Source organism: Papaver somniferum, chromosome 1 (genome assembly GCF_003573695.1).
Source record: "Papaver somniferum cultivar HN1 chromosome 1, ASM357369v1, whole genome shotgun sequence".
Lineage (NCBI taxonomy): Eukaryota > Viridiplantae > Streptophyta > Magnoliopsida > Ranunculales > Papaveraceae > Papaver > Papaver somniferum.
The window spans coordinates 736,221-744,565 of record NC_039358.1 but is presented as its reverse complement, the minus strand read 5'-3'; the positions used below and the strand labels follow the sequence as shown (position 1 = coordinate 744,565).

Here is an 8,345-nt window from a genome sequence, read left to right as displayed (position 1 = left end):
ACAACATTTTCTCATTGTTTACCGGTTAATGTAGGGTTTAAAATCGGTAATTTAGGCGAACTTCATCAGCTATCGATTATGGTAGTTCTCAAATTCGAAAAATTTGAGATTTTTTCAAATTTTAATTTTAAGGCAACTTCATAATTAGGAGAAACGTTAACTCCTATTCTACCGATTAAGTAGTTCCCAAATTCAAAAAATTTGAGATTTTTTCAAAGTTTAACTTTGGGAAATTTTATAATCGGGAGAAATGTTTACTCATAGTCTACCGATTATGGTAGTTCCCAAATTCGAAAAACTTGAGATTTTTTTTAAATTTCAATTTTGGGGCAACTTCATAATAGGGAGACATGGTAAATAATTACCTTCCGATTTGTAGGTTATTTCAAAATAATAAAGCTTTCAAATTACATATGTACACATTACCTACCGATTATCCTAATAACAACTGATTACTAAAGTATACTACCGATTGTAGTTTTATCTACCGATTATGGAGGGTATATTTGCACTATGAAAAATCGGAAATAAGGTATGGCTTCAATTTAGGTTTGGATGACCCTAATTTGTCTTATTAGTCGTCCTTAATTCTTTCAGGGCCCCCCTAAAGACGCGAGGTTTATCTTTAAGATTTAATTAAAAATAAATACCTCCAAAGCATGAGATATTATAAGGATTATATCGTGTGTGGATCCCCCCTAATTAGGTTTTCAGAAATGCTTTACATTGACCTTACTAAGGAAGATGCTATGTTGTGGATGCCTGCCAAGGATGAAAAATTCTCAGTTAAGAGTACTTATCATATTCTCACTAAGTGTAATAGAATTGTTCAATTGAATGGCATTAATATTGATCCCTCAATATGGAAAAGGTTGTGGAATTGTGATGTACATTACAGAATTAAGCTCTTTGTTTGGAAGTGCATCAGAGGGTTACACTCTACCAATAGCAAGTTGTCTTCTTTCAATAGTGAAAAACATATTTGGTGCAGTATATGTGGTCAACATGAAGAATCAATAGAGCATTTACTATTCATCTGCAGGCATGCAAGAAGAGTCTGGAGAGGGGTAAACATTGATATTGATTCAGTTAGTTCCAACTGCAACAATGTCTCAGAATCGGCTATAAGTTTGTTCAGTCAAACTGGTAACAATCTTGATAAAAAATGGTTGCTCACTGTCATGATTGGTTCTTGGGTTATTTCGAAACATAGATGTGATGCAGCTTTCCAGTGTGTTTCTCTTAATCACCTTACATTTGTGCATAAAATAAACTATCATTTTGCTTCACACTTACTTGATAACTGCAACAATGTTTTAACCTTGAATGTTAATAAAGACTCTAGATAGTATCCACCACTAGAAAGCATTTTAAAATTTAATGTGGATGCATTTTTTGACTGTGATAATAACCTATTGGGCACTGGTGTTGTTTTGCGGGATTTCACAGGAACCTATCATGGAATCAAGGGAACATACTCAAATGGAGCACTAAGTGCAGAAGAAGGGGAGTGCAGAGCTGTCCGTGAAGCACTTATAGGGGCAAAACATAAGAAGCTTACAAAAATTCAAGTTGAGACTGATGCTAAGAACGTCATTCTTTCCATTAAAGGTGATTGTCTCATCATCCAATGTGAGAATAGAAATATTATCAAAGAAATAATACATTTAGCTTTAAGTTTTTCATATTGTAGTTCTGATTTCATTAGTAGGGATGATAATATGGTTGCAGACCATATTGCTAAATCCGTAAGAGAATCTACCAACTCTGTTGACGTACTTAAAAAAGTTTAAGTTGATATATGTAATTTTTGGGCAAGAGACACCAATTTTCAGGGCAGCTGATTCTATACATGTTCTTACTTTATCAAAAAAAAATAAAATAATAATAATAATGAAGAAGAGGTGCTTTTATACTGTGATGTGCTCTAATCCGAAAACAAGGTGGATTCAGAAATTTGTAGAATCTAGTAATTTTACGGTACTGCGAGGGCAACTTAGTCATTTCATCAAATAAAAACCAAAACATTATTGTTTCTACACCTAGAAAATCTGAAATCCATAGAGGAGAGGAGAAACAAGTTCTGGAAAGTGACTCGTAAAACCCTAGTCCGTCTTCAGATAAATTTAGGCTCTAAAGTACGAAATCACTCGTTAGTGTTAGATTTTGTAGCTCGATTTATGTTCTGTAAGTTTCAATTCCAAAATTCTCATTTTTTTTTTCTTCTCCTCATTCAAACCCTAATTCTAATTTTCAATTTTCTCTTAAATCAAAACCCTAAGAGCCTGTTTGGTATCATTTTCAAAAACAGTTTTCAAAAACAGTTTTCTACTGTTTTTAAAACACACCCTTTTTCATTGTTTTCATTTTCTAAAAGCTGTTTGGTATGGCTTTTTTCAAAAACATATTTTTCAAAATTAGTTGTATGTTAAAATTAACAATTCAAAAAGTAGTTATGAGCTTGCACAAATGTTTTACACATAACAACAATTTTAGATATTTGTATAAGCTAAAGGCGTTGGTGGTGATGTCGGCGTTGATGATAAATCCACATTGTCCCTGCTATGTCATCTCTAACATTATTCATCAGCTCAATATTCGCTGTGCTAACATCAATGTCAATTGTTGTGCTTTCTTGACCAGTACTTGAACTTTCTTCATCTGCCACTAGAAGATCTTCTGCCATGAATTGACGAAACAGTTCGTCATTCCTTGAATTTAAGCGAATGAAGTTGTGTAAAGTACAACATGCAACGGGAATGAGTCTTTGTCTGCGAAGTGGATAATTTGGCATGCATTTCAATATTGGAAACCTACTTTTCCACACTCCAAAACAACGTTCAATAACATTACGTAAAGAGGAGTGCCTATGATTGAATAATTCCATAGGACCCTTTGCTTGTCGACTTCTTCCCCTAAAATCACGCAAGTGATACCGTTCTCCACGATAAGGTGTCAAAAACCCAGGCATGTTTGTGTAAGCGGAGTCAACAACATAATACTTTCCTACATTCAAATTACCAGTTGCTAACTTCATCAATTCAACGGACAGTTGGAAAATTTATCATCTTAAACACTATCTCAAGGGACAACAATTCAGATATTGCATGGACAGATTGATCTACTGAAGTATTAAATGTAAGATAACAAGAATTAAAGTAATATGTATTCAATACCTTCTCTGGGCATTGGGAATTTGTTTTCTTCGTTCGATATGGCATCCATGAGTACTCTTGCATCATTGGAAGTTCCTTCCCATCCCGTATATACAAATGTGAACAACATATCGAACGAGCAAGCACACATAATGTTCTGCGTGATTTGAGCTTTTCTGCCTCGAAATGGAATTTGTTTAGAAGCAGGTACACAGGCACTAATATGAGTTCCATCAATAGCACCAACACAATCCTGTTTTGAATTATCAACTGTAAAGGCGAAGCTAATGATGCTAAAACCAAGATAAATATCAACTGTAAAGAAACAAACATGCATATAAGATACATTAACAAGTAATATGGGAATCAGAGTCATACCACAAACCATGGATAGAATTTAGGATTTGTCATAATCTCTGGAGGTATCTCATCCATATTGGGAGGTTTAATTATAAGGCATCCAAGGCGACATAATGCTTTTAAAACCTTCTTAAAGTGCATGTATACGGTCTCATTCGAATGTTAAAAAATCTCTGCAACCACTCTATTGCGCATTGATTGACTAACAGTAGCCAAAAATATTCCAACCGCCTCTTCGATACTTACTGATCTATCATCTTGTAAGAAGTCATTGGTCCTTAAAGTTGAACACAACAGCATAAATGTAGAAGGATCCATTCTCATCAAGTTGTACATTCGTCTTGGATGTCCATTCAGTAACTCCAAAATAAACTCTCTCCCACTAAGCACTGATGTCATCATTGGTATCTTAATATAACGCTTATGCAACTCCTTAACCATAAGCAATTCCATGAACGAGTCTTCCGAGTCTGAGGATGAGTCACTTGTATCCCTGGATTCCATTTTAATACTCTGGTAAAACACAAGAGTATTACTGCCTGATGCAAAATATAAATGATTATAAGAAGAAAGGTCGATGCATCATGACCAAGCCTAAAAATACTAACAGGAAACAAATAAGTACTAATAAGAAGACAACTAAAACTATTAGTAATGCTAGTGTCTTTCTCTAATATTCTTATGATTTTCACTGTCTTTGGTTTTATGGTTTTTGGTCTCTACTAGTATTATTACTGATGATATTTTGTTTACAAACAAAAACACAGTAGGGAGAAGCTGATGGAAATACTCGACAAACACTGCATAGAAGAGAACAAGAATGCAATATTGTCAAATCGAGTTCAAGTGATGCTTTTGACGACTAATCTTTCAACAAAAAGAGTTTCACTTTAAATTTATTACAGCAATCAAAGGGTCAATGGTCTGAGACTCATACCACTATGTATACACTGTGGCTGTTATAAAAACATATGGATACCAATGATTGATTAACCAGCTGGTATAGTCAATTCCTAACAGTTTTATGGTGGATCAGAATAACCTAATAATTTCTGCAGGTTTCACTATGTGGCACATCTGGAAATCCAGATACAAAATGGCTTTTGCCATTATTCAGATGCAGGTAGATAGCCTAGTCAGATTTATTAACTAGGAAAGGTCTGATTGGATTAATACTAGAAAATCCAGCAATGGGAACAGTCACGGCATCCAAACTTCAAGGGATTCAATGCCATGGAAACCACCAGTTAGCACTTATACAAAATACATATTTGATGCTTCTTACCTTAAAGCTAATAGGTTCTGGGCTAATTGCGTCTAGTTTTCTTCAAATGGAAAGGGATTTTCTATTCATCCTACACTTGTCCTGATGATGTGCAGTGGCGTATGAAGAATATTCTATTCATAGGTTTAAGCTGGAACAATGGAAAAGTAAAGCTACATACCTGGATCTTTTTGATATGCCAGTTAACAACCAAATCTCTTCCAAATACTCCCTTTGGTACAGTCCCTACACAAAGCAAATACATATTGTTATTACAAGCACAATGAATAACAATAAACAAGCAACTTTATATCAACATAAACCCATTACTAATTACTATCAAAAAAATCAAATCACACAAAACCAAGCTCACATTAACATAAATATTGTGTCACAGTGTAACTTCAAGTTCTAAATCACAACACTCAACAACCCTTAACCGAGATCATATTCTAAAAAAAAAACATATTACAAACTCTTAAGCCACATAATTCTCCTTGATTCTTTCATTTTCTTAAAAATTCTCCTATAGTCAGGGTTTCTGAACTTGTCAATGGCTTTGAGATATACATCATCTTCCACTCCTTCCATGTTGTCCAATATGTCTCCTTTTTACGGAAGGATTTTGCACCAGGATATTTCTGCATTTGGGAATGTTACACATGCATTATACTCTTGACCTACATTATGTACCTATATTATGTACAAGTAAATATCTTAGTGTAAACATTTATGAGCATACCTTCAAGTAACGCTTCCAAGCATCATCACTTGCAGTGACCGTGTTTGCAACTGGATCCCAACCCATACCGGTATCACTCACTAACCTTGCAAATTCCCTATGCTCTATACGCAGTCGATTGAATTTAGCTTTCAACTTAGGAATGCTGTATCTCTTACCAAACTTAGCAAAGAGAGCATTATCTATTTCTCCCCATTTCTTCTTCTCCAATGTAGTGGTTTGTAACCCATTTTTGGCTTCATCATGAACCAATTGAACAAAGTAATCCACAATATACTGTGGCCATGTGCGGATATCATCTACGTTATCATCACTTGATAGAGAAGCCATCTTTTTTTCTACAGAATACATACTGTATAAAACTTAAAGCTCACAGGTATGCAAAATCACAGAACTTAAAGCTCACAGGTATGCAAAATCACAGAATAAAAATCAAGAAGGAAATTTCTTGGTTACTCATCAAATACAGTGAGTTTAAGACGGTTAAAATATGCAAGTGTGCGTGCAAGAGGATTTTACGTGTGTGCTTATTACATAAGGATTTTACATGATGATGCGAGAATGGTCTAGGCTGACGGTTGTAAATCAGTTATGCGCATTACACGCGTGGCAGAGCATGGTGATGGATTGGAACGGTTATAAACTAACCTTTGCTTGGAAAGTATAATCACCAAGAACAAACTTTAGCATCAATTGGCGTACAACACAAAAGTATGTTAGTTTTAAACTACATTAGCGTTATAAAAACTGTTTACAGACAAATGGATGCCCATAGGCCTATGCCCTTGTTAGCACAAGATATTGGCATTACTCTAGCATTATAAATTGACTTGAATGATAATAATTTCGATGGCATCATTATGGTATAAGAACCCCTTAGAAAATTGAGAGTTAAGCTTCATTCGAATGAATATGCTTGTACAATCCTACAAAATCATTACATTCTAGAACCCTGAGCATGTAACATAGACTATTATTTATGGAATATGACTAACAATATGTCTTACAGAATCATTACATTCTAGATTAGGAGCATTGTAACTGCCCAGATATGCAACAATATGAATCGAATCTGCAGTAACATACAAACAATTAAAAGATGCAGGAATGGTGGTTTCTAATAACCGTATACCAAATCAATCAATACATTTGTTTCAAATCATATACCCATTAGTCCAAAAAGAGATTAGCTAATAATCGTAGAGAAATCGAAAAGAAATCATACATGCAACCCAGAAATTGAAATAGATATTCATACCTAAAAATTGCTGCAAACCCTAGAACTTGATACCAAATCAATCAACCCATCTGCTTCAAATCATACACCCGATTACTACAAAGGGAGATTCACTAATAGCCTAAAAGAAATCGAAACAAAATCATACCCTCCTCTGGGAAATTCTCCGCTCGTTTCTGAAGGAGAAGAAGGAAAAAATGAAAACGAGGAAAACTCGTTTTTGTTTTAGGTGTTTTCAAAAAAAAAAACGGGTAAAAAGCGTTTTTAGAAAAACTGCTACCAAACACGTTTTCCCATCGTTTTTTGTTTTCCCTGTTTTTGAAAAGTGAAAACTGTTTTGGAAAACACTACCAAACAGGCCCTGTGTAATCAGTAAGTGGATCGACATACTCTAAGGTAGTCATGGGTTCTTCAAGATGGAGTAGTGGTTTTGCTGTATGGGATTCCGGTGGAATGAAGACGCAAAGACCAACGCAGCATTATCGTATTTACTCTCACAACTAATTTCTAATGGTGGCAGATTAGCACACCGGATGTTGCTTTTGAAAGTGTTTTCTCAATCTCACCCATGATCCGGTGTCTTAGTCGAGGATACCTGGATTTTAAGGTGTTTTTTTGATCTAGTACTTTGCTCAGTCCAAAGTCATCCAAACAACTGTTATATCCAATTCGAGTATAGAAAGAGATGCCGAAGCCTTTAAATCCGACTTCAATTGGAGCATCATCTAGAAGCTAACGACAAATGTATTCTTCAAATCCCTATCAGGAAGAGTGGGCTAAAACATTCTCAATGTTTGTTGATATTAAGCATCATCTAGAAGCTAACGACATGCTTATTTCATGAGATATGTAAGAAATTCCAGTGTCAATGATCCCAAAAATATCTTGCTATTTCAGGTGCGTTGAAGGGTTTATTTCAATAATACATTATATTAAATGCTAATGAATTTGCTACTTTGTTTTTTCCAGAGTTATTTCCCATGTTGTTTTTCGATTTTTATTGAATCATAGAAATCTTTTATGTTATAAAATGTTGATTGCTGTTTTGGTTCCTAGATTTTTGTTTTGTTTTTGTACTTGGCAAATTCACACACCAATATGTAAAGTTGAGTTATCGAGTCTATTAGGCTTGTTATCCATGATCATGATGGCAATATACAGTACTCAGGTTAGTTATCTGTTGCTCTTGCTTACTGCTGGAACTTTAATACTTAATGTGTAAGCAGGAATTTACAGTCTCAGTTTAACTAGTTCGCATAACGTTACCCAAAATATCTCTAGGCACCAGGAACAAATTTAACTTTTTTATCCCATGTTGGTGGTAGCTAATGGGTTGTTCTTGATACCTAGTTGCTTATGTGTCTTAGCTGAGAAACTGGAACCATCTTAAGCTCTGGATTTGAAGAATAATATAATCGATAGACGCGTTTGATGACTGCAGTTATTAGGAGTTACACTTATAAGCTGCTTCTTGGGTTTTTGGAGTAAAGTATGCTAGTGAAACAAGGACCTGAGACCTAGGACTTTGCCATGCTCATTACTTCAAACTGCCTTTCGATATTTACCATTTTTACCCAACAGAACTCA

The 8,345-nt window shown here is 34.8% G+C and overlaps 1 protein-coding gene across 1 annotated transcript; it reads right to left on the bottom strand.

The window, feature by feature from the left end:
- Positions 1-2,509: 2,509 nt before the first annotated feature.
- LOC113324687 lies at positions 2,510-5,851 on the bottom strand. Its single transcript, XM_026572987.1, has 7 exons — positions 5,522-5,851; positions 5,327-5,420; positions 4,961-5,025; positions 3,762-4,028; positions 3,541-3,641; positions 3,177-3,448; positions 2,510-3,006 (listed from the first exon to the last, which is right to left on the bottom strand). The coding sequence occupies exons 1-7, from the start codon at positions 5,849-5,851 to the stop codon at positions 2,510-2,512; spliced, it is 1,626 nt and encodes a 541-aa protein (XP_026428772.1).
- Positions 5,852-8,345: the final 2,494 nt, after the last annotated feature.